This window comes from Brachypodium distachyon, chromosome 3, assembly GCF_000005505.3.
Source record: "Brachypodium distachyon strain Bd21 chromosome 3, Brachypodium_distachyon_v3.0, whole genome shotgun sequence".
Lineage (NCBI taxonomy): Eukaryota > Viridiplantae > Streptophyta > Magnoliopsida > Poales > Poaceae > Brachypodium > Brachypodium distachyon.
The window spans coordinates 37,383,720-37,408,124 of record NC_016133.3 but is presented as its reverse complement, the minus strand read 5'-3'; the positions used below and the strand labels follow the sequence as shown (position 1 = coordinate 37,408,124).

Genomic DNA, 24,405 nt, shown 5'->3' with positions numbered 1-24,405 from the left:
CGCCGTCTACAGGTCAGGCCGCCGCAATACACGGTATCCAGTGCACCACGTACGCCGCCACCCCAACGTACTAGTACTCTATTCTCACAAGCCAGAACGCGCGCGGCCGGCCGAACCTGATTTGTTCCGCGACGCGGCGCGCTACGGACCTACAGTTATCATCGTGGATCGCACGTCTTTCCGGTTCCGTTTACTCTTCAGGGTGCGAAATCAAATCAAAGCTCCTGCGTGCCGTACGTTTTCGCTCTCCCAGTGAAAGCTTCCCCTCCTCCTTGCATGTCCTCCTCTCCCGGCCGGAGGAAGTTTCTGCGAAGGCATCCGGCGGCGCTCCTGATCGCACAATCAGATACAGAGAGGAAAAGTAGGGTCCGGGGTCATACGTACGTACGTTATCCATCTCCATCCGTCCATTCATTTCGCATCCGCCCATATTGATCCGATCAATGGCGCTGTCATGTCGGAGCAATTTCGGGCAAGTTTTTGCTGTGACGACTCACATGATGATAATATGTAGGTTATCTAGCTCAAAAAAAGAAAGATTGAAATGCATGCCCACGCAACGCTGTTGTATGTGATGGAACCTCCGCCTTGATTCGGGGCCATCGACGCACGTGATCATTTTTCCTCTTTACCAAAGTCGGTTTGAGCGGATTGATCGATGAATCATCCTGATGCTTCTGGCTAGAGAGACTTCGCAAGAATGACAAGACAAATATAAATTTTTTTTACTATTGTATTAGATTTCATCTTTAACCATTTATATAGTTAATTTTATTCATCTAAACATTAATGTAAGATAGAACACTAAGAGATAGGGGTGCAACTTGGTGACTCTTAGGGTATCCTTTGACTCTTCTTAGCTCAAACAAATGAACTAGTTTTTCAAAAAATTGTGTCATTTTAAAATTTTAGTTCATTTGGTTGAACTAAGGAGGGTCAATGGGTATCCTTAGAGTCACAAACTTGCAGCTCTACTAAGAGATAATCCATTATACAACATGTTTTTTTGTGTTTTCTAATTGACGTGGAATACTTTACGATGCTCCATTTGCTAACCTCAAGTGCAGGCCTTTACCTGACGCGCACGGCAGCGACGGCGCGCGATCCGGACCGTCCGTTTCCAGATTCTTCTCCAACGGTGATTTAGAATAGTCGTCTCCAACAGCACACAGGAAGGCAAAAGGAAATACCCCAGTACGCGGAATTACTGTGCGATAAATTGCAGCTCGATTTGGAGGCGGAAGAAACCAACCGAGAGCGGAGAACGACGGCCGGACGGAGGGCACGAACCAAATCAAATCCGACCAAAGCTCGTCAGTCGTCGAGGTAAGCCCGCGGTTCTCAACTTCTCTCATCCGTGTCATCCTCTCTCTCGCCGTCCTGTTCGTTTCCATCTCGCCCAAACCCCTAATTTCGTCCCCTTGCGGCCGCGAGGGCGACAATTTTGATCGAGGTAACAGCTGGCCCCTTGCGCTGGACGAATTTGATCGAGCAATTCCTTTTCCTTTTCCTTGGGGTGGTAATTTCAGTTTGTTATTTGGATTCGTCCTCACATCGTGTCCTGCGCCGACGATTCATTAGGTTTTTTTCAATTTGGTCGCGGCCTTTCAATTCTCTTGCTGTTTCCGCGGACTGGGCACGGACGTGTGTTTCTTGTTCGACGCATCTCGAGTTATTATTTTAGTGGTTTTTTGTTTCTGGCGTGGGTGTGTGACCCTCGCATGATGCCAAGCTCGGTTGTAGCTGTTCCAGACTGTCGCCACGGCCTACGGCTTTGAAGTTTCAGCTAGTTTTCAGTCAATTACATGTTTTTATATTCTTGCTTAATTGTTTGGTTATTAACATGCACGGCACAGCACAGCACAGCTGCACAATGTCTACATACACAAGATAAGACTCGGGCAAGTGGTCGTATGGTTTTTCCTTGTTTAATTGTCCAGGACTAGATGTATATCGCCCCCCTTAAAGATTGCGACAGCCTCATTATTAGTTGTCGGATGAGCCTAGTGGGGTTGAACATTGGACTTTTGACCAAAGACAAATGATCAGGAGTGCCTTCCTGAGCTGGCTAGCGTTCCACCCCATTCAGGATTAGCATTATCTTTATTTCCACTATATATGCATCTCTGGTGTACATTGTATTGTGCCAAAGAACAGCCTGAAGCCAAGAAACCTTGCCTTTCTGCTCCGCACTAAGCTGATCGACAAGTATATGCTTCTTCCTTATTCTTTCCATCTCTCAAGTTCATAAGTGCATCTTGTTTATACTGGATGTTCTTCCTTCTTCCTGTGGGTAGCACAGTACGATTTAGGGATCCCCTTCCCCTTTCAGGACTTGGTTATCCAGCATGGGTTATTGAGTTTTGGCAGCGTAATGACAAGCCGTTCTAAGATAATCTTCATATTGTTGCAATGCTGCCTTCTTGCCATAAGCGGTCTAGATATTGCAATTGGCCAGGAAGCATTATCCGACTTATGCAATTGAGCATCCATTTCTCATTGTGGATGGTCAATTAGTCATGGCTATTAATTTTAGATCCACTATGCTATTATATTTATTAAGAGTCTAGTTTTGTGATGCTATTATTTGTTGTTTGACATGTTTTTATTGTGCTATGATCTTGAAAAAGCATGATCTCTGATAGAGAACTCACACCTAGTATGGTAATAAGCCAATATTGTGTAAAAAAGGACATTTAAATGGTAGTGCTGTTCTTCAGCATATGATACCATGTAATTCACCTTTTCTTTCATTGTAGATAAGCCATGGGTCAGGTGCTTGGTTTGGTACAAATTGATCAATCGACAGTAGCCATCAAGGAATCTTTTGGAAAGTTTGATGCGATCCTGGAACCTGGATGCCACTGCTTGCCATGGTGCTTTGGAAAGCAGATTGCTGGATATCTTTCGCTGCGTGTGCAGCAGCTTGATGTCCGATGTGAAACAAAAACTAAGGTTAACCCTATTTATTTTATCTTAATTCTTTGTTTTTGTACTTTCCTGGGGGTGCTGTGTTTCCCTAATATTGTTCATTGTGCATTTGTGTCCCCCACTGAGTATATGTGTAGACTGTAGACAATATCTATATTTTCTCATTGGAATAGGATAGCTCTAATTCAAACGCAAAAGACTGTATTTATCTTGACTAGCTCTCTGATGATGGATATCATGTTGTAATCTGCAGGATAATGTCTTTGTCAACGTTGTGGCATCTGTACAGTACCGTGCTCTTGCTGACAAGGCATCTGATGCCTTCTACAGGCTTAGCAATACCAGGGAGCAAATCCAGTCCTATGTCTTCGATGGTAAGATTGCTGTATGTTTTGAACTGCAATGCAATTCAAGCATGGACAAACTTCGCTCATTGTGCATCCTGCTTTGTTCTCTCACTCTATTATGTATTTACATGAAGATTGCTAGTTTTATGTCTATTCTTCTCTTTTTTTTCATTTTATGCTAATAGAGCTATATCCATGATGTTCAGTGATCAGGGCTAGTGTTCCAAAGATGAACTTGGATGATGTATTTGAGCAGAAGAATGAAATCGCAAAGGCTGTTGAGGATGAACTTGAAAAGGTTTTTTGTTCATTATGTCTTGGTCTTCTGTAGTATATGCTGTTGGAGTTTTTGCTAATTTAATTTATCCATTTGTGCAGGCAATGTCAGCATATGGGTATGAGATTGTGCAAACTTTGATAGTTGATATTGAGCCAGATGAACATGTGAAGAGAGCCATGAATGAGATCAACGCAGGCAAGTTCAAGTTCCACTTTTTTTATTCTTGGCTAACATATCAACTGCGTGCGAGTTTTTTTAGAAGCATTAGCGCAACTGTCATGTGTTTACACTTCAGATCTGGTGCAATGCTAGGCATTCCAAGAAACTACGATAGTTCTTTTTTAGTTTAGAAAGGAGAGGTGAATCAGTGGCATGGTCTTGAGACCTTGAGTGCTGTAGCTTCCTGCTGTTGAAAAGATGTCACTACTTAAAGTTAAATTAATTTTCACAAAGTTACACGTATTGCCAGAGCGATTCAATAAAGCATATTCCTGCTATATTAGAAAAAGTTAGACCCATTTGTCTGAAAACTAAAATTCTATAGAACTACACATATTTTATCTTATGATATTTGGGTTCTAAATGTCGACAAGTAGGTCCGACATGTCATACTTCATTGCATTTATCGGGATTCAATGGATGTGGTTTGTAATCAAAACAATATGCTCAACGGCTCAAGTATGTGTCCCTGGAAATGTAAATGAAGAAGTGTTGAATTCTGCTAGTTATACCAAGTATTTGTAGTTACAGCCTCGCAGGAAACTTACTCTTAGAGTTATGTTCATGAAGCCTGCACGAAACTGATTTTTCATAACAATTGGCAGAATTGTTTTACATTTTCTTTGACATATAGGTTTCCATCGTCTTGCTTGAATTTGGAAATGAGCGGGTTATTTCAGATGTGCATATTGTGTTTTGAACTTCTTGAAGGCTTACGTGGTTACATGGAACAAATTGTTCTGGTCAACTAATAGTCAAAAACAAATTCAGTTAACTTTTTCCAAGATTGTGCTGTTTGATTGGATGATTTTCTCTTTGGAAACTATGGGTTTTACACATATACAGCATTGCAGCCTTTTAGCACATATTATCAGATATGTTGGACAATAACATTTAGCTGTTCTCGTGATTTGTAAAACAGCTGCTAGAATGAGGTTGGCGGCCACTGAAAAAGCTGAAGCGGAGAAGATACTTCAGATCAAGAGAGCCGAAGGAGATGCTGAGTCCAAGTACCTGGCTGGTCTGGGTATCGCAAGGCAGCGCCAGGCTATAGTTGATGGGCTGAGAGACAGCGTTCTTGCCTTCTCTGAGAATGTGCCTGGGACTTCTTCCAAGGATGTCATGGACATGGTCTTGGTGACCCAATATTTTGACACTATGAAGGATATCGGGGCCACGTCCAAAACCTCGGCAGTCTTCATCCCTCACGGGCCAGGTGCTGTCAAAGATATCGCTTCACAGATAAGAGATGGTCAGCTCCAGGCCAAGATGGGTTAAAATTGCCGGAAAATGGTGTTCATTTCACAAGAAGTCCGCAGTCCACAACAATATCCTCATAGCTAAATATTTTGTGAGATGAAACTTAAGGAAACAATACTATTATTTTGTGAGTGGCACAGTATATCTTATTCTTCTACTAAGTGAGGTTATCCCTAGATGAATGTTTATAGACTTCCATTGTTGCATCACTAGTTTCTGTAAAAATAATACTACGTTGTGTAATGGTCATGTTTGCCAGTTGCATAGAAGTGAGACCGAGGAGAAACATCTTATATATTATATTTATAATCTTCAGGCTATTATGCTAGACTGTTCATGCTATTCTCTATGGAACTTATGTATTTTGGAGGAATCGAAACATTCATTTGTTAACTACTGTATAAAATTCTGTTGCTTTGAAGCTGCGCCATCTTAGGACTAATGGCGCTGCATCTTTTTGCTTGATAAAAAGTTCTTTGGGCATCTGTATTTGCTGACCGATTATGTGAACTAAATTGGAATGATTTTTTTAGCAGTTCCTATGAAATCAGACTTTCCAAATTCTGTACTTTTGCTTGGACTGCACGACTGTTCCCTGACTTGTGAAGTATCTATAAAATTCTGTTGAATCAACTTGAGGGACAGTCTGATTCTGATTCTTCTCTGTATAAAATTTCTATAAAACAAGCTTAATTTCTGATTCTGCTCGTTAATGTGCAGATTACAATATTCTTCCAAACAACATACCAGATTGAACTCGAACAGTTGATAGTTGAACAATAAAAAAGTTTTGTGCACTAAATATTGGTTTAAATTTCATCGAAGTACCACAACTGCCTAGTAGAATAGCACTCAGAGAAATACCGTCATCCAAGCAATCCCATGATCTGTTGTCCATTTAGGGCTGTCTTGCACACATTACACATACATATTTACCAGAAAGACAGATCAGTGTACATGAACTGTCGCATTAACAGACTAACAGCGCAAAAACCAAATTCTTGCACCAACTTGTAGAAATGTCACCAGCTGCATTGCCTTCAAATTGTTTCACCTTCTCAATTTATGAACTTCTTGAAACCTCATCCGCTCGCAGGTGCTGCTGCTGCTGCATTTGTGCCATCACCCTCCAGCTCGAGGAGTCTAGCCACGATCTCCTGCTTCTTCGCCTTCAGGTCGTCGATCTTCGCATCAATCTTCTCTAGCTTCGCTCTAAGCTTGGTCGTGTCAGTCGCCTCCCCGACTTTCTCCTTCTTTTCCTTGCTCTTTTCTTTATTCTCCTTCTTGTCCTTCTTGTCCTTCGCCGGTTTGGCCTCTTCGGCATGTTCCTTCTATAAGCATGCTTATATTCAACAGGTTTTCTATTTCTCTAACATGCATTATTGTTGATTGAACTGCAGTAGCTTACAATTTTCCTTCTGTTAGCTTTTCTGCAAGTTGTAGATGATTACCTTCTTCTCTCCCTTCGGATGGGTTACATCTGCAGCTTCCATCTGCATTTTGGGAGAGCAGGGCGCAATTTGACAAAATTAGACTTCGATATGAATTCAATAAGCAATACTCAAGATACTGAGGAGCAGAGCAAAAGGAGGCCACCTTCGATCTTTTGCCAAGACAAACGATTAACTCTTGCTGTTTTCAGATGATCAGGTCGATATAAGTGTAACAAAGATCGAAACAAGCGAACTGTGAAATTAAAATGCTTGCTTGGATTAATCAAGTTTTATACTTGTGGTTGTGTGCAACAATGAAGTTCTATAATTAGTTCTGTCTGGTTTAATTTGGGTATGGTATTTGTTGGGATAAGAGCAAAAATCTCAGCAAAAGGGAGAAGGTTACGTTTCATCGGTCAGGTAAAAATAGTACGCCTATTAACTTTTCTATTGAGTTTTAGTCTTTATTACACTTAATGTAACCCATTTCAAAAATAAAATTTGCACATGTATCATGCATTTTGTATGTGTAAATATTCATAGAAAGAAATATAGAATTTTGCTTTACAAAAACGTTTACATTTTTGTAGCACTAAATATTTTTCGAGCGCGGAAAATGCTTTTTTACATTAAAAAAACAGGCACGTACGTACAAGCGTCACGCTAGAAGTGAAATCGGAACATATACTGTCAGATATTGTCTAAACTGTATGTTTTATATTTTCTGATTCGGAACGGATAGTGTCCATATACAAATACGGGGCTGGATCATGTCAGTCACAAGTACAGATGAATACCCATCTAATATGGTATGGTAGCGAATACTTAATCGAACGTCCCATAAAAGTACAAAAGTGTAGACATTTATTGAATACCGATTGTATCATGACAGCAACAAAATCGGAAGTTAGAATATCACTTACAATATATATTTTCTCTTATTAGCAATCTAGATTTAAGCCACTAAACATGTTGGATCTTGGATCCTTGTTGAATAAGGTCAACATATGATATTTTGGGCTCAACCATGTTTTTTTATACACACGGGTGTGCCTCGTTGTTGATGGTATGTCACCTACCATTGAGATAACAACATTCGTTGAATTGTAGAATAAATCCAGATAATTGCGAGCACCTGTTACCAAATTTAGGATTTAGCCTGAGTGGGTTGGTTGCATCCAAGGAACCCAATTACTTGGGCTTAGGCTTTAGTTTGAGCAAAACCAAGACATGTGATAGCTATCCAGCAACTATTTGAGTTATGGACGCTGTTAGCAGGTGCACGTGCACTTATAGCTTGCCAAGGGTGCACACCCTAAAAAGGAAAGTTTTTGTCCCCCTTTCCTAATAAAGAAAATTTTGTTCCCCGTCGCCAAAACCACCCAACCACACTCCCCCTGCTGTTGCGTTGTGCCCAATGCGGAAGAAAGTTGCTCCTAATGCGAGCAACTATATGATAAAAAGCAAAAAACAAAAGGCAAATGGCAGGTAAAGGTCTTCGTATAACAAGTTGTTTAGGAGTCTGTTCTTTTGCCAGGACACAAATTTGCATGGATTCATATCCCTAACCCCAAAATTGAAAACTGAGCCAGGAGGATGGTCATGCTCCAGGCAAATTTTACAAAAGCAAAAGCACAAGCAAATACACACAGGGTTATTTGATGCGCGCACACACAAAAGCAACTACTCGTACAAAACACTTTAGTTGAGCCCTCTTCTCACATAATCCCCTATAGACAGCCATCCATTAAGCAAACCTATCATCCATGTTGTCCTACATAAGTTGTTTTGCTGTTCCCCAAAACACACAAGACATACTGCAGCCATATGGTTGCTTGCTGCATTTTAGATGTTGCTCCCCTGCATCTGATCCCCATCATCTGCTCCTGTGTACATGTTCTTATTTCTTGATTTTTCTAAAAACTATCACCTGCACTGTACACAAAGCCCGCCGAAGACAACCTGTAAATCAGGGCAAATTATGAGTTGTGATTTGCAAAACAGAAGAAAAAAAAAAGGCAAAAATGTTCAATTGTGGTAGTAACATCAGCACTTCTACCTCGGTACAAAACAAGCTAAAGCACTTTTTCCACCAAAAATGTCCGTTCAAAATTTGATAAAGCAATTTCTAGTCGAAGTTTGACTCTCTAGTACAATTTTCTAGTCAATGTTGACAGGTCATAAAGAAACTATATGATAAAGCAAAAAAGGGTAAATGGTGTAGCAACTTCTACTTCAAAACTTTGCTAAGGATGCAATTTTTACTCAAAAAATAGTTGATTAGTCCATCAACTTGTGAAAGCGCCATGTTCTGCCCCTAAACAGTGATGTTAATTGAAAAGGCGAAATTGAATGCTTAAATCACGTGACTCCTTGCTTCAGAAAATGCCTGCTCGTATTGCAACTCCTAATCTAAGCAAGTATTACCTCTTCAGAGAATGTAAGCAAGTATTACCTCTTGAAGCGACTCCTTGCCAAAGTTTCTCTTCAATCATGCAAAATGCGAGTGAAGTTGAAAAAGTTGCTCAAAAAGACTAAAACAACTTATAATTAACACACCGAGCATTTTGAAGCGACTCCTTGAGTGTGCCTTCAGTCATACAAAATGCGAGTGAAGTTGGAAAAGTTGCTCAAAGAGACTGAAGCAACTTATAATTAACACACCTAAGCATTTTGAAGCGACTCCTTGCTGAAGTTTGCCTAATCAGCCATGCAAGATTCGACGAAAGTCAGAAAGTAAACTCCATTATTAAAGGACAGATTATTAATAACAGTAGCTCAAAACTTGCTTAAAAAAATCCATAACTACAATATCTAGGCAAGCAACATCTAAAAGAGGCTAGGCAATGACAGTGGCTCGAAACTTGCCTAAAATCCCGACCTACAACATGTAGGCAACATCTATAACATCCACAAAACTAGTAGCTAACAACACATAGCTGACATGCACCTCGAACGAGTGCCTTAATGAAAACTAAAGAAACATATGGTTTGCGGTTCCACTAGAAGATCTATTAAAAATAGAGGAAAATTATAGCACCTGTTTTTCTAAAAAAAACAGCTGCAGTTTCCTAAAAATACGGCATACATGCTTGCTATTCCTGGAGGTTACTAGGTCCATAATATAAAACATGCCCTATACCATCTACAAAACACAAGAAACAAAATACTCTGCTAACACACATTTGTCCCCCCACACCACAAAAAAAATGTTAAGACCAAGAGAAATGTGTGGCATTTGCTCTAAAAAGCAGAAACCTTCTCTATGTGTGGCAATTTTAATTAAAAATTGGCTAGGTGAATGCAAATTTTACTTAAAAAATGGTGGGTCTCTCATAAGAAGCAACTAATTGGGCAACTAATTTTAAACTAGTGGTACAGGAAGCAAATTTTAGGCAGAAAGTTACCTTCTCTAAAATGCAATACAAAAAATGTTGGTTCCTCCTAAGAAAACCTAACGTGCACTCCGATTCTTATTTTACAGGCAAAAACCATTAGGAATCACATCACAAATCATATTAAAATCGCACAGTAAATCTGCACGAACAAACCCTTCAACTCAACAGAGAGAATCAACCCTCCCATCCTAAAAATCTACATAAAAATGGTCCAAACCTTGCTTAGATCCAGGCATTTTTGGGGGAAGATGTGTGGAGGTCCATGAAGATGAACTAACCGTCGAAAATCGATGCAGCAGTAGCGTTGGTTGTGCTAATTCACCCCCACACGCTCGATTCGAACCTCTGTGCCTCGATTCGACCCACGAATCACCTTCACGCGGCCCGTAGCACCACCAAAAATAAAGTTGCATTTAAAAAAGTAACTACAGTAACTAAGGCAAACAAGTATATTAGCTTACTGCCAGCTATATTAAAAGAAGCAACTATAGTTTCCAGTGCCGGCAACTAAATAGCTAAGCTAAAAAAAAGCGACTTCAGGCGTGGAGGTGAGCAAGTATATCGACAAAGAAAAAGGGACAAAATAAATCTAGACATATTAGATAAGTAACTAACTAAGAAAAGGTTCTAAAAACTAACCAAAAGTTGCATTTAAAGAAAACAAAGGAACTACAGTAGATAAGGCATGCAACTATATCATGAGTTTACTGCCAAACAGAAGCAACTATAGGGTGATGTGTAAGCGAGTATACTGGAAAACCAGTGCATACATGCATTGGGTCAAGAGAACGGGAGCGGGGAGATCACCTCATGCCCCAGTGCCTCTGGGCCGTCTATGTTCGATTTCAGTATTCTCGGGGCCCTGCGCACAACAAAACAGTGCAAAAAACCGAAAAAACGATGATTAGCAACGGTGGGCTTTAAAAAAGCAAGTTTAGGGGAGGGTGCAAAAACCAAACCTACAACATGTTGTCAACAACCCTTGAAGCACCTACTAGTGCATTTTCAGCTAGCTGAATTTGGACCCGTTGTGATTTTCACCTACTGCGTCGAGGAAGTAAATCTTCGTCCTCGTTTGAATTCATGATATCCACTGAAAAACATGACCAAATGCGTGAGCGCGGCCCCTCCCTAAATTAACACATGTTTGCACGACATGGAATTACTGCTGTAAGAAGATGCTAAACACAACAAAATGGTTCATAAAAAAACTTGGCGGTTCGAGTAGAAGATTTACACACAGTTGTGATTTAGTCATACCTGTTGCATCGACACAGCTATATGCATCCCCTCCTCCCCGTTTACTAGGTCCACAGCCATATACAACAAGGGCACAACAAACAAGCATGAACACACTTGGGAAAGCGCGCAGCTATATATTGGAACAAAGATTAGGACGTGCCTTTAAAAATCACATTGAACATTGGGATTGCCACATGGTTTCAGAACAACAACAAAACCTTTCATGTGCGTTAGGGAGGGGGTTATTGAAATAGCCAACTATGTGTCATAGCACTGAAATGGGAACGTGATTAGCCCCAGAATCTGGCCCTAAAACGGCAGAACAGCAACAAAAAAGCAACTACTACGAGGGATCGGAATCAACCAGTCTAATCTGCACCCCTTCCCGCAACAAATCAACTAGTGTGAGAGATCAAAAAGCAAAAATTGCCCTGTCTAGATCCAACCTAACAGGTACAAAAATGGTGGCCCGAGCACCACAAGATTTGCACGGGAGCGACCTAAACACGACCTAAAGTTTGCTAGGTAAAACATGCTAAAAATTTGCCACACGCTGCTTCGATCCGCCCCATCAAGCTCGATACGGCACTCAAACTCCCATATCTCTTCTCATAAACACACCCGGACACGCCCCTCGACCTCCCCTTAAACATGCAGATCCCCCTGCCCCACGAACTCACCAGAGTTTAGCTTTATCCCCTCTCTGCTGGGTAATAAACCTAGAGCCCGAAAAATCAAGAGGAAATTGCCAGAAAAATAGCTAAGATTGGGACGGTTTTGGGAAGGATATAAGAGGATCTGACCGTGATAATTCGACGCAGCAGTAGATGCATCCCGTTGTGCTCGATGCGCTGTCGGACTCGTTGCGCCACGCCAGATTCAACCCTCGAATCGGCTTGGTGCAGCCCGCACCACCTCACCCAGAAGGCCGCGCTCGAATCACCAGCAGATCCCTAACCGCGAACACTGCCCCCGACATGCATGTAGATGCCCCCGGCCTCGCCAACCACCAGCAAATCCTCTGCGGCTAGCTGTGGGGTGCTCGACGGCGCGGCGAGAAATAGACACAACGAATTGGGGCTCCTCGTCGACCACGCTCCATGCCCCCTCACGCCCCTATTATCCGTTCTCCGTCAAACCGCCCCGCCGAGACCCACAGCACACAGAGAAAAATTGCCGGAGAGAATAGAAGATGACGGAGGCGGAGAGATTTGGGGAGAAATGAGGAAGGGGAAACGCAGGGACGGGTGGGGCCACCACGAGGTGACGTGGAGGCTGGACCAGATTGACTTTTGTCCTAAATCCATCGGACAACTGCATGCCACCAGGAGAAAACGAGCGGAGCGGAACCGTGCGCACGCGACGAGCACGAAAAGTGCATGAGCACTTTCAAGCAATTGGGTTGAGTTATTATCTATACACCATCCAATCATTTCCAAATAATCTAAGATATGGGATAATACCAAAACCATACTCGTTTGCGTAGCCCAAGAAAACTATCTGTATTCGGCAACTATCTGATTTACCGACCGAATACCATTTGAGGTCTTTGATTCGAATCGGTTATCTCGATAATATCTTATCCCATTTCACCACTCACCACCTCCAATACAAACTTTTTTTCGCGTTTAACCATTGTTATCATTTGGATTATGAATAAATCGTATAAAAACTACACAGTTGAGATTTCGATCGTATAGTTCAGTTTAAATGTGCATGGAGGCTGGAGTATGCACAATGCAAGTGTTTGGAGACCGCTTAGCAAACCGGTGTTTTTCTCAACGTGTGGGGTGACACTGGTGAAGCACGAGAGCTTCAATCATTAAGCACCAGCAAAGAGAGGCGTGCATTAGAGCATATACAATGCAAGGTGTCTAGGTGGGTGCTTAGAAAAATTAACCGGTTTTTGTTAAGCACTGATGCTTATTTAGACTAAGCAGATGCCTAACTTGGCACCTCCTCTATACAAATAAGCACTGGTGCTTAAAAAAGTGCTTGGTTTATTTTCGTAAGCACCTTGCATTGTACATGCTCTTAGAGAGTAGATCATTAAAAGTTTCCCCAGATGCTTAAGCATCGTGCATGTCTTTAGATATGGTATGACTCATGAGATCGTTGTGAGATAGTATAATACTGTTAATTACTCCCTCTGATACTAAATTCTTAACTCAAATTTGCACAAATATAAATGTATCTATTTCTAATATTTTGACAACAATTTAGCAACCGAGTGCAACAACGTCCTAAAATGAACGTGGATCTGATTACATCTGCCGCACGCGGCAAGCAATCGAGTAAACACAGCGTACTGCACGCAACGGGCAAACTGGCCAACTTCGGTCTTCTTCGGTTCTGCGCTTCTTCAGAGAGTCCATCGACTCATTGCAGACGCTACACACACCGACGCACGCAACAGGAGAAACTCATCCCCGCCCCTAACTAAACCCCAGACCTCCGTCGCCGTCCGGCAATGGCGGAGTCGCCGGAGCAGTTCCGGGGCCAGGCCCGCCTCCCCCGCTGCGCCGAGCCCCTCCGCTACGATCTCATCCTCCGCCCCGACCTCGCCGCCTGCACCTTCTCCGGCTCCGCCGCCATCGCCGTCGCCGTCTCCGCGCCCACCCGCTTCCTCGTCCTCAACGCCGCCGATCTCGCCGTCGACCAGTCCTCCATCCGCTTCCAGGCACGCGCCGCGCCGCCCGCCGATCTCTGACATGCTTCGTTTGTCAGGGTGTCATCTGGTGTGACTGACGGGGGTGTTTTGGGTGTTGCAGGATTCGGCGCCGACGAAGGTGGTGCAGTTCGAGGAGGATGAGATCCTGGTCATCGGGTTCGATCAGGAGCTGCCGTTAGGCGAGGGCGTGCTCACCATGAACTTCACCGGGACCCTCAACGACCAGATGAGGGGCTTCTACAGGAGGTATCCGTCCTTCATCATTCAGATATGAGCAACATTCGATCGTGCACAGAAGCCTCTGTGACTGGCCTCCTGCATAGGAGGTGGTGACTGATGATTTTAGTGGCAATCGCAGTTGTGTGCTTGGAATCAACCGGTAGCACTGGCACATGATTTGTCAATAACCCATAAATTTGTGGTGGGAACTTGTTTCGGTGATTAGAGCGCTATAAAGTGGCTGACTAGTGGTGGAATCTAGTATGGGAAATTATACTATATAGGATAGTAACCCAGATCTTAGGATCTTTTGGATCACGATCTTTGTTCCTCCTATCAGGATATAGCATCCAAGGAGTACTTATTAACCAGCAAACAATCAGTGGGAACAATCCCTGATATAGTGATATGTATCGGCATCCCTTACACACATGAACTGAGAGTCTGCAATAACGTTAAAATCGAAGGAAACTGAACAAACAAAGGGTATCACAAGACATCATGTTGAAGAGCAGAGGTAGGATGTTAGTATCAGTTTACATTTTTTGTTTGAAATTGCATAAAAGTGTACATCTTGGTTTACTCATCTCATCATGTAACCAAGATTTATGGTTGGAATGTATGGTGCAGACATCTTACCTACTTTCAGAACCATCACGCATAGATTTCTGTTATGAATTTTCTAGCAAAATTGTGCTACCTCGAGTATTTGGTTATAATTGGTGCAAGTGAGATGCACTAGGCTGTGTTTGTATTTATATTTATATTTGCTCTCTCTTTCTCATGTCCTTGTGGTGGTATTTGGTTGCAGCAAGTATGAGTACAAGGGCGAGTCAAGAAACATGGCGGTTACACAGTTTGAAGCTGCCGATGCACGGCGGTGCTTTCCGTGCTGGGATGAGCCTGCATTTAAGGTGTTTAACATGCTATGTTGTTATTTTCTGAACAGTGTTTTAATGTACTTCAGAAATAAGTATAGACATCAGAAATAAAAGTCAGTTTTTGTTTTCACATATTCATAAAGTTCCTGTTACATATGTGGATGATCCTTTATGTTTAGAATTTTGTAGGTCTAAAATCCATCATCTAAAGTAACTTATCTCATATGTGTATTTCTGTTTTTCAGGCCAAGTTCAAGTTAACACTGCAAGTTCCATCTGAACTGGTAGCATTATCCAACATGCCCGTTGTTAAGGAGACCGTTCATGGACCTCTCAAGACCGTCTATTATGAGGAATCTCCACTTATGTCAACATATCTGGTTGCTATAGTGGTTGGTTTATTTGATTACATAGAGAGCTCAACATTAGAAGGTAGAAGCTTGTTTTTTATGATCATTACCTTAGTATGTTTCAATCAAAGTACTGTGATAATCCTACTGTTAAATCTTCACCGGCTTTTAAATGTTTTAGGCACCAAAGTTCGTGTGTATACACAAGTTGGCAAGACTAATCAAGGAAACTTCGCACTAGATGTTGCAGTGAAGTCACTGAATTTATACAAAGAGTAAGCTTCCGACGTATTATTCCTTCTAAGATTTTGGCAGCATCAAGTGAGAAAAGAAGAACTGTTGAATAATCTCACATGTCAATGGGTCGTGCTTGTTGGATCAGAATCACTAATTGCCCTTTCTAACCAGTTATTTTGCCACTCCTTACCCACTACCTAAGTTGGATATGATTGCTATCCCTGACTTTGCTGCTGGGGCTATGGAGAACTACGGATTGGTCACCTACCGAGAGGCAGCTTTGCTTTATGATGAGCAATTATCATCCGCATCCAACAAACAACAGGTTATAACTACCATTTTTTTCTTCATTCCAGTTCATGTGTTCCATTGACTAATGCGAGTCAGTGTAGCACTTGAATGTGCTGTAATTATAGCCCATGAGATCTCCTTTTGCTTATTTATCTCTTTTCTTTAGGTAGCAATCACCGTTGCACACGAATTGGCTCACCAATGGTTTGGCAATCTTGTAACCATGGAATGGTGGACCCACCTGTGGCTAAACGAGGGTTTTGCTTCCTGGGTAATCAATCCGACAACCGTTATTTCTGAAATTACAATGTTAATCCTTCGTTGTGTATCCTTATTAATATATACGTCCTTGTGTTTAAATAGGTGAGTTATTTAGCAGTAGAATCTATATTCCCTGAATGGAATAACTGGACACAATTCCTTGATGAGACGACCTCTGGCCTTAGACTGGATGCACTTGCAGAGTCTCATCCTATTGAGGTAATCTTCTTTTCAACCAGTCGGTGCAAATGATTGCTTTGATTTGTTTCACCATTATTTTGCGCGAGAACATATTTAGCTAATATCTAATAGTGCTACAACATCAATGTATGCTGCAAATATTTGCATCAGAGACATGGTAATATATCACAACAATAAGATAAATAAACAGTACTGTCGCTCAACATGATTAGTTGATTTCAGAAGCAGAAAAATTAAGTAACGATCTCTTTGCTTGAAGTGTTCAGATTTATATGCTTATATTTGACTATTGTTTTCGTGAACTCAAATTTATCAATATATTGTAAAGTATTGTTTATGTTCTGTCCTCAGAGTCTTCGCATCTCCACTTATCTCAGTTATGATTTTGGTCATTTGACCTATTTGTTTAGGTTGAAGTAAACCATGCCAGTGAAATTGATGCAATTTTTGATTCCATAAGCTATGACAAGGGAGCTTCTGTCATTCGCATGCTACAAAGCTACCTGGGTGCGGATCGTTTTCAGGTTACAAACTGAATCTTCTCAAAAATATATTATAATATTGTTTACTTCAGTGGTCCAGTATCTCATTTCCAGCATCCACTTGTGCAGCGTGCTGCCATTGTAGAGCACCACCTTTTTGAAACCTTGCATGTTTATGCTCTTGTTTTGTTCATTAAACAAGCAGTACAAGATGTCTCCCCAGCCAGTCTGTTGGAGTGTATCTTTACTTTCAGTGCACTGAGAAATCTGTAATCCAAAATACTAAAGACCATTATAATGATCAAATTTGGTTGTTTTGTCGACCCAGTATAAATAATTAAGTACATGTCACTAATGCTGACGAGTAGCTTGAATTATAATTTTTTAGTTATTAAAGATGGATGACCAGTTCTATTGCATTTATCATTTGTTGTTTGTAGCGAAATACTCATGCGTTGCTACTGATTTTTCTATTGCATTAGTTGTCAAAACGCTTGTGTCATCATAGTGCCTAACTTTGTGCAAAATAAAATATTATCTGGAAGTATACATCAGTCGGCTCAACTAATCAAAGATTGTGGTACAAATGTCTACTACATAGAATGTATGATAATTGCTGTGATTAATTATTTAATTTCTTTGCAACTTAAGTGGTAATCTTGGTGTAGGTGAACGGACCATCACCAACTCAGATCTTAAGAGTGAAGGTGATTTTTTTTTTGCTTGTACCAACTTTGTGAATCTTTCTCTTTCAGAAAGCTCTGGCTTCATACATAAAGAAGTATGCGTTCTCCAACGCTAAAACCGAAGACCTGTGGGCTGTTCTTGAGGAGGAAACTGGGGAGCCTGTTAAGGATCTTATGACTACATGGACTAAGCAACAAGGATACCCTGTTATATATGCAAAACTAAACGGGCAAGATTTGGAACTTGAGCAGGTTTTCAGAGATTTCTCTTGTTTCATATAGTTTTTTGCCACTATACATGAAAAACTGAGTATAAATGTGCATACAGGCCTTGTCTTTTCCCCTTGCTGTAAATTTAGCAAAGCTTTTGCGGGACTGGCCACTTGGTCATGATTGCTTCGTTCAAACTTCTAAGGGCTCTTCTTTGTTGATATCCTTAAGCTCCGTTTGACATCATGGTTTATTATGATAATCATATTTGTCTAACCAGCTGTTGCCTATTTTACTGTTTGTTTAACCAATTTATTTCTACTTCTATGTCTGTTCTTTTCACAGCAAATTATAAAGTTCAGCCCAACACAGTTCAATAAGACAATAACTGCAAACCGAGCCCTAATCTCATGTTAATTTGTTTTATTATTACTTAAAACGAACACCAATGGCCAAGAAACGAGGATTGCATAGTGCTGCTGCCGCTTTCATTTTTTCTGTTTTATTTTTGTGTATGATCTGTTCAATCAGAAGTACAATGTTGTCAGTAAAGCTTAGAATGTGCATATCATTGCGCATAGTTCTTAGATGCTGGAGTGTTGTCTGTGGTTTATAGTTTCAAGTGCAGCCAATATCTTTATATCAGTATTAACTCAAAAGAACCGAAAAGTAAGTCCTGCTTATCAACCTCAATTATTTCTTCTGTTTCAGGCGCAATTTCTGTCAGATGGATCCGCTGGTCCTGGTATGTGGATTGTCCCCGTGACATCATGCTATGGCTCATATGATCTGCAGAAAAAGTTTCTATTGAAAGCCAAGACAGATAAGATGCATATAAAAGACTTTGCAGCCTCTCAAAGTGCTGATAGAGGGACGGGTGAAAACTTTTGGATCAAATTGAACATTGATCAAACTGGATTTTATAGAGTGAAGTATGATGATGAACTAGCAGCTGGACTTGTAAATGCAATTAAAGCCAAGAAACTCTCTTTAATGGATATGATTGGTAAAGAAAATACAATTTATTATACTATCATTATCAGTATATATTGCATATTTAAAAAACATTTTGATAAGTGAGACATATTTTTTGCTTTAGGTATTGTGGAAGATTCATATGCCCTTTCTGTTGCTTGCAAACAAACACTGACATCTTTGCTGCGTCTGCTAAATGCTTATCGTCATGAGTCGGATTACACTGTACTTTCACATGTAACCTCTGTAAGTAACCCTTGTACCTCCAATGGAAACCTCAGCCTTGTGGCTTCATATCATCCTATGGCATTCCCTTCCATCAGTGTTTAAAATCTGAATTGCATGCTTCTTTTTTGTTGCCAGGTATGTTTAGGTGTTAATAAAATATCGGCTGATGCTACTCCCGACTTGTCTAGAGATATCAAACAACTTCTGATCAAGCTTCTTCTGTTAGCTGCCAAGTATGCTGCAAGCTTTAATACCTTACATTTTTTAAATATGTTTTTGTGTGCTTTCTGTTTCCTTGCCGTGTCCATTTAAAAAACCTTCATATACTTCAAATTTCAGAAGAGTAGGCTGGGATCCTAAGGATGGTGAGAGCCATCTTGATGTAATGCTTAGATCGGTCCTTTTGATTGCCCTTGTCAAACTCGGACATGACGAGACTATAAATGAGGCAATTCGTCGTTTCCACATCTTCTTAGAAGACCGCAATACCCCCCTTCTTCCACCAGACAATAGAAAGGTTGTGGCTTTTCCTTCACATATTGCAACCTTCTACCTCTTCGAAATCTAACCTGCAATGTTGTCTGCAGGCAGCATACCTTGCTGTGATGCGCACTGTGAGTACCTCGAGCAGAGCTGGTTATGATGCTCTCCTGAAAATCTACAGAGAAACAGCTGAAGCACAGGAGAAGTCGCGTGTCCTAGGTATGTTGTTTTCCAACTTAAGCTTTTGCAACAGAATACAACTTCCTGATGAGTTTGGTAGTCCTGAAAACATTACTTGTTTCTAGGATCACTGTCGTCATGCCCAGATAAGGATATTGTTGTCGAGGCATTGAACTTTATGCTCACAGATGAGGTTAACGTCTAAACCATTTCTGTTTGTGTACGAATGAATGATTCAGTACATTTACTCCTGGAGGGCTCCTTTTCTATTAGGTACGAAATCAAGATGCATTTTATGTCCTTGGTGGTATTAGTTTGGAAGGACGAGAAGTTGCATGGGCCTGGCTGAAGGTATGTTTTAGTTGCAGGGTAACTATGTTTTTTATTTTTCAATTTGCATGTGTTCTTCATAGAAATTGGTATGCGATTTCGTCAGGTGTGGCATGCATGCAACAATTAACTTTTGTCTATTTCATGAATGGATGAACTGGAAGATGGACCCTTTTTTTTTTGTTGAATTAGTTTACTACGGCCTTACAAAATGGAACGTTCTACAGTCTAATTTTCGCATAAAGTTCAACTTATCTGAAGTTGCTGCTGTTTCATCCATCCATATAGCACTAGCACATGTAGCCAAGCCCATCTCAAGAATTGTGATCACGTTTTGCATGTAGCTCAATCGTATGTTCACAGTTTGTCCATTAGCTGTGCAAGCTATCTAAAAGTGAAAGATAATCATGAGCTAAAGAAAAAGTAAAAACAGGGCTGGTCGCAGGGCCATGGTTGCCTGTACAAAATACCTACCATTCCAAAATAAGCTAGTAAGTGGTTCTGTTGTTTGATATTTCTGTTGGCACGCAGGAAAACTGGGATCACATAGTGAAGACTTGGCCATCAAGCTCACTCATATCAGACTTTGTCAGTTCTATCGTTTCACCGGTATGCCACCTGCAGCGTGCTCGTCTTTTTCTATTCGTTATTCTTTGTACTCCCTCGGTTTCATAATTCTTGTCACAAATTTGCCCAAAAATAGATGTATCTACTCCTAAAAAATGTCTACATACATGTAATATTTGGACAAGAATTATGTAACGGAGGGAGTACTTTTCTATTCAGTTGACACATTGTGTTCTTTTGTGTATGATCAGTTCACGTCTGAGGAGAAAGCTGCTGAAGTTTCTGAGTTCTTTGCCACTCGCGTCAAGCCGTCGTTCGAGAGATCGTTGAAGCAGAGCCTTGAGAGGGTGCGGATCAGCGCGAGATGGATCGAGAGCATAAGGAGCGAGCCCAGCCTCGCAGAAACAGTGCATGAGCTTGTGCAGTAGGAGATGTGTGTAGCCTGAGAGGAGGTTGCCTAATAATGTCTGAAGAAAGGTTGTGCCTGGTGTTGCTGTTCTAACAACAGTATTTTTCGTGCTCTAGCTTTACCTAATCTGTGTATGCGATATGAAACTATACCGTTTATTTCAGAGAGGTGTGTTCAGTGTTTTCCAAAACAGTAACAAAATAAATCGACACTACATATCGTGGTAGCAGATACATTTTTACATGCCAGAGAGTACAATGACGATGAAAATACAACACCCATGAAATAATTGCAAAAAATGCCAGATTAGAGGTTACTAAAAGTTTAATGGCAGGCCCGGGCTCCTCTGGTAAACTCTCTTTGGGACAAAACAAAGTAAACATGATGATTAAATCAACAATTTTTTATGGGCTAAATCTTGTCTAAGAGGTGTGTATACACTTTGTCAGGCTCCATTAATCTCCCGGCTCCCCCAATGGAACGGGGAAGTGTATACACTATCGAGCAGCTGGACTCGTTAAACTCGTTTTGCTTAACGAGTTAAAACTCAAGTTCGACTCGGTTCGTTAAAAGCTCGCTAGATGGCAACATGTTAGCAGTAGTGAATCACATTTTCATAATTTATACAAGTATGCAGCAGCAAAGCATAATAGGATAGAGCAGATCAGCCTTTAGCAGAATTTGCACAAAGGCATAAACAGAACACTGTTTAGCAAAATAGCAACCCAACTAGGCACACACTGACGCACAAACAGTCTGGCACTTAATTCAGACAACTTGAGTGCTTAATAAACAATATAAAACATCACAACTAAAACTAAAAAATTAACAATATATTGGGAATAGGAGAGGGAGGGGGGGGGGGGGAATTGACGAGGTTGCCCGTTTCTGCCCAAGTGATTAGATGGGCTGGACTTGGACGTTGGATGGCCTGCTCTGTTATCGAGCTTATCGAGTAGCTCGTGAAACTCGGTACTCGGTTCGTTAGGCTCGTTAGTGCTATCGACTTGAAAATAAAACTCAGCTCGGTTCGTTTGCAAACGAACACGAGCTTAAACGAGCTGAGCCAACGAGTGTTCGTTAGGCTTGTCGAGTTTCAAGCTTTATGTCTAGCCCTAATTATTGTGTTGTTAAGACCTGCATATTCATCTTAAAAAAAAGACCTGCATATTCCGGTTAGCCTCGGACAAGGTGTTCCTGCATGTCTGCATCATAGCAACCAAGTACCAACGTGATCTTCAGTTCAATTACGCACACCCTGAACTGCATCATAGCCACCAACGTGCTCTACATTAGGGCCTCTGAATCGTGACACCAAGAAGTCTAACGAATGCTTTTGATCGTAGTATCTAGTTACAACAACGTGAATACGTGATGCGGTTCGGTTCATCTTTGGACCCTAACACAGTTCAGACTGACTGCGGCTACAATACCGTTTATGCAGCGACGTTTGAGCTAAGCCAAGCTAGTGCCTAAAGTTAGGAGTAAATCCGCTACCTATTCCAAAATATAAAGCAATCTTGCCCTTCCATTTTTCGTGCTCGGAGAAATTGCTACGAAGCTGCAGTGATGAGGTAACAGTGTGCCCGTCCTTTTTGAAAAAGTATCCTTGTCGGCCTCTTCCAATGCAAGAAATAGAACCCGGCCGTTGTAATTCTTTGACGAAACCTAACGAGAATAAGGGTTCTGCTCGATCAGATCCAAACGCTCCCCCGTCTAAAATGAGCTAGGTTTACTTTTTGTAAAGCAATCGACGACTACCCTCTGTTAGTCTGTTCCATGCAGCCCTCTATCATTAATTTCCTGATTTCCGTTCTCGTACACCAGGAACTTGCCGTGAAGCTGCTGCAGGCTAGCTTGCAGCGCTGAAATCTGAATCGTTGCTCTGGAACTTAAGATCCGGTCGTCGATGATGTAAACCCAACACAAACCATGCAAGATACTGTATGTAGGGGTTAACTGCCGTGACCCAACACGTACGTACATTGCCGCTTCTGCATGCACGTGCTTTTCACTGCCATGCATGGCTGGCACTACTACAAAATGAAGTATATCTCACGACGACTGTTAGTGATGAACAGCATCACTGCCGCCGGTCGCATCTCCGCCCGCCACTGATGAATAGAAGGAGTCTGCCACTGCTGTCCCATCATACGTGACAGAATCACGTGACTGTCGGTCTCGTGACGACGGCCACTGAGATCGTGCTTCGCCGTGCATCCTGTACATGGACCTGGGGTGTACGTTTGGTCCATCGAGCACTGATCCCGCCGTGAATACGTAACGTTGGCATGCATCGAGTGGGGAGCCCAAACCACGCCAGGACTTGAGGACCGGCCAGGAGCTAGGAAAAGCATGCACGCAGGAAAATGGAATCCGGAGCTGTGTTCTTCTGCTTGCTGCTAGCTCTACGTATGTTGCCAGCTAGAGCTGGGCCATGGCCGGCCTCTCTCTGCTTGGAGTAATTTGGATCGTCTTTATCTTGCGGGACATTGACCACGAGTAGACAGTAGAGTACACGGTTTGCTAAATTGCTACAGAGATTAATTGGCATCGCGCGCTACGATCGATATTGTAGCTCCGCTCGCCATCGTCTCGCCCTGAGGAATTTCCGCGTGCTACCATGGGTAGGATCGGAGCTGCCATTTCTAGCAGGGGCAAAGGGAGTTTATGGATAACAACAGACCGAGAGGAATTTATTCGGTGAATTAATGCTGGTCGTCATGCATAATTGAGTTGACTAGCTAGCTAGCCGTCAAAGTTTCCGGTGACTCCCCCCACGTCGTAACCAACCACGTGTCCCTCCTTTTCCTTCAATTACTCTTGTTCACCTGCCGTCTATTCCGTGATTAACTAATTCCACTGATCCCTCCCGTCTCTCTCTCTCGTCCCTCTCCTCTCCCTCACGATCTCTGCGCCAATGCCTGTCCACCCCGCCGCCGCCGCCCCTGCGGGGCGCCGCCCCGCCCTTGCGTGCCTCGGCGGCCGTCGCGAGTATTAGTTCTTTGCTAATCTCTCTGTAGTATAAGACAAAATAAATTAATTTGGTGGGTCTGAGGTGAAACATGTGGCTGGTAAGATGGGGCTAGATAGCCTCAGAGTCACCGTCTCCGCGTTACTAGCTAGCCATTACCAAACAATAAGGTGATATCGGCCAGCATTTTGGTTTAGCTTCACTGGCCGGCCTTTCTTGTCAAGTCACCTTTAGTCAAGGCGAACGGACGGTGCTAGCACTGCCTATCGCTCCTAAATGTATGTATGGAATAACAGAAACGACCACCTCTAGATTAACTATACTAATATATTAAATTGGAGTTGGTGATGATGGTACGGTCGCCACCGTAAGTTAATTTCGTTAAAATTACAACCAATATGTCACTGTCCGTTATTTTCTTTTTCTCCAGTTTTTTTCACGATTTCTCCTACTCTGTCTTACAACCGACGCCACCACACCTGCATGCCAACCTCGACGGCGTCATGAGTTGCCTACACAGAAAATAAAAATAAGTAGTTTGTGATTTTATTGACCCGTAGCAACGCGCGGGCGGTTGATATTAATTTGAAGATGTGAGGAGTTAATTATTTAATGATCATAATATTAATACAAGTAGTAATGCTTTTAAAAAAACACTTC

At 41.8% G+C, this 24,405-nt stretch overlaps 3 protein-coding genes across 6 annotated transcripts; 2 read left to right on the top strand and 1 right to left on the bottom strand.

The window, feature by feature from the left end:
• Positions 1–1,170: 1,170 nt before the first annotated feature.
• Positions 1,171–5,430, top strand: LOC100832789 (hypersensitive-induced response protein 1). 3 transcript variants are annotated; one of them, XM_003574406.4, is made up of 6 exons: positions 1,171–1,326; positions 2,760–2,955; positions 3,185–3,305; positions 3,485–3,576; positions 3,657–3,753; positions 4,700–5,430. In XM_003574406.4, the coding sequence occupies exons 2-6, from the start codon at positions 2,767–2,769 to the stop codon at positions 5,053–5,055; spliced, it is 855 nt and encodes a 284-aa protein (XP_003574454.1). In that variant the 5' UTR covers positions 1,171–1,326; positions 2,760–2,766; the 3' UTR covers positions 5,056–5,430. The 3 variants fall into 3 exon arrangements, with proteins under 3 accessions (XP_003574454.1, XP_010235109.1, XP_010235108.1); XM_010236807.3 differs by having other exon boundaries at positions 1,318–1,453; XM_010236806.3 differs by lacking the exon at positions 1,171–1,326 and adding an exon at positions 2,055–2,208.
• Positions 5,431–5,808: 378 nt separating this feature from the next.
• On the bottom strand, positions 5,809–6,865 carry LOC106866557 (nucleolar protein 58). 2 transcript variants are annotated; one of them, XM_014901369.2, is made up of 3 exons: positions 6,634–6,865; positions 6,489–6,530; positions 5,809–6,368 (listed from the first exon to the last, which is right to left on the bottom strand). In XM_014901369.2, the coding sequence occupies exons 2-3, from the start codon at positions 6,528–6,530 to the stop codon at positions 6,120–6,122; spliced, it is 291 nt and encodes a 96-aa protein (XP_014756855.1). In that variant the 5' UTR covers positions 6,634–6,865; the 3' UTR covers positions 5,809–6,119. The 2 variants fall into 2 exon arrangements, with proteins under 2 accessions (XP_014756855.1, XP_024317608.1); XM_024461840.1 differs by having other exon boundaries at positions 6,489–6,865.
• A 6,615-nt stretch (positions 6,866–13,480) lies between these two features.
• Positions 13,481–21,000, top strand: LOC100831967 (aminopeptidase M1-B). The gene is made up of 19 exons (XM_003574403.4): positions 13,481–13,790; positions 13,882–14,027; positions 14,812–14,914; positions 15,127–15,313; positions 15,413–15,506; positions 15,640–15,793; positions 15,926–16,030; positions 16,123–16,239; positions 16,632–16,745; positions 17,459–17,641; positions 18,311–18,605; positions 18,699–18,820; positions 18,938–19,035; positions 19,142–19,319; positions 19,390–19,504; positions 19,591–19,658; positions 19,739–19,816; positions 20,327–20,404; positions 20,614–21,000. Exons 1-19 carry the CDS (start codon positions 13,581–13,583, stop codon positions 20,788–20,790), a joined length of 2,622 nt encoding a protein of 873 aa, XP_003574451.1. The 5' UTR covers positions 13,481–13,580; the 3' UTR covers positions 20,791–21,000.
• Positions 21,001–24,405: the final 3,405 nt, after the last annotated feature.